At 40.0% G+C, this 1,645-nt stretch overlaps 1 protein-coding gene across 1 annotated transcript; it reads right to left on the bottom strand.

Moving 5' to 3' along the window:
- Positions 1-427: 427 nt before the first annotated feature.
- LOC103583194 (olfactory receptor 5L1-like) lies at positions 428-1,363 on the bottom strand. The gene has a single exon (XM_008564580.1). It carries the CDS (start codon positions 1,361-1,363, stop codon positions 428-430), a length of 936 nt encoding a protein of 311 aa, XP_008562802.1.
- Positions 1,364-1,645: the final 282 nt, after the last annotated feature.

The raw sequence follows: 1,645 nt of genomic DNA, 5'->3' as shown, positions 1-1,645 counted from the left end.
AATTCCTATTCTGTGCACACCCAGTTTGAAATGGTATTATCCTCATTATAAAATAACATAAATTCAATTTGGAAAGAAATGTTAGTTTCCATGATGATTACCAAACTAGAGTGTGACTGTATGATTCTTGATTTTACTTGTGAAGGTTCTACAACTGAATAAAGATGTGTGCCTTAATAGTGCCACTACCCATAACCATTTAAAACATTAAAAATTGAAGAAAAACAAAGAAGCAGGCTGCCCATTTTGATATATAGTCAATCATACTCATTTTAAATTTAAGATACACAAAGATAAAAGAATCAAAAAAAGTTACTCATAACTACCTGGCTCCATCTCTTCTGTCCATTCAAATGCTACAGCTCATCTCATAATCCCTCCCCAAGCCTCCACTTCTGAATTCTGAGTCTTTTTAACTTCATCTTCTCTAATTATATATTTTGGATCCAACCACATTTGTGAGAGCTTCTTTCACGTCCCTGTTTCTCAGGCTATAGATCAGAGGGTTCAGCATGGGAATTGCTACAGTGTAGAACACTGCGGCCACTTTGCCAGCATCCCCACCACTGCCTAAGCTGGGTTGGCAATAAATGAAAATGATTGTTCCATGGAAGACAATGATGGCTGTGAGGTGGGAGGCACAGGTGGAAAAAGCTTTGTGCCTTCCCTCTGCAGAGCGCATCCTCAGGGTGGTGATGAGTATAAACAAGTAAGAGGTGAGGATGATCACAATGGTCGTGATCTCACCAAAAGTGGCCAGAATGACAAGAAGGACGTTGTTCATAGTAACATCAGAGCAAGCAAGACTTAAGAGAGGGGGGAGATCACAGAAGAAGTGATTAATCACATTTGATCTATAGGATGGTATCTCAAGAACTAAGCACAAGTTAACCAGAGAACACACCACTCCACAGAGGAAGCAGCAAGACACCAGCTCTCCACAGACCTTCTCAGACATGTCGACCATGTAGAGCAGTGGGTTACAGATGGCCACAAAGCGGTCATAGGCCATCACAGCAAGTAGAAAGGACTCAGTGATCACACATGTGCAAAACAAGTAGAATTGTACCATGCACCCCAGGAAGGAGATGGCTTTGTCCTTGTTTATGATATTAGACAGCATCTTTGGCACAATGGTTGAGGAGTAGCAGAAATCCACAAAGGACAAGTCACTGAGGAAAAAGTACATGGGGGTGTGGAGTCGAGAGCTGACTCGAATCAGTGCAACCATGCCCAGGTTGGCCAAAACCGTGACTCCGTAGATGAGAAGGAACAGCAGGAAGAGGAAGACTCTCAGCTCAGGGTCATCAGATAATCCAAGGAGAATGAACTCTGTCACAGTGCTGCAGTTCTCCTCACCCATGTCCCCTCTTTATTTGGGATTGGAGGAAAAAACTAAAAATTATTCTCCATTACATCATCTAAAATTTAGTTTCGTCTTTCTCCTATAAATAGACATTAGAAGAAGTAAGATTGTTAATTTCTCTAGCCAAAAATATGACTTCTTTTGTAAAATTTATGAAAAGTTCAGAGTGTGTATAATACAGATCCATAAACCTGACAGTTTATTTCAGGGATCATACAAAAATGCTAACATGTATAAGAACTTCTCTGATACTTTTTTTTTTTTTTTTTTTGTCTTTTC

The sequence above is a fragment of the Galeopterus variegatus genome, unplaced genomic scaffold (assembly GCF_000696425.1).
Source record: "Galeopterus variegatus unplaced genomic scaffold, G_variegatus-3.0.2 Scaffold20446, whole genome shotgun sequence".
Lineage (NCBI taxonomy): Eukaryota > Metazoa > Chordata > Mammalia > Dermoptera > Cynocephalidae > Galeopterus > Galeopterus variegatus.
The sequence above is the reverse complement of the archived record's forward strand: the minus strand, read 5'-3'. Positions and strand labels throughout refer to the sequence as shown.

Excerpts from the sequence above, each read along its gene's own strand:
- LOC103583194 (XM_008564580.1), bottom strand. The coding sequence starts at position 1,363 with ATGGGTGAGGAGAACTGCAGCACTGTGACAGAGTTCATTCTCCTTGGA.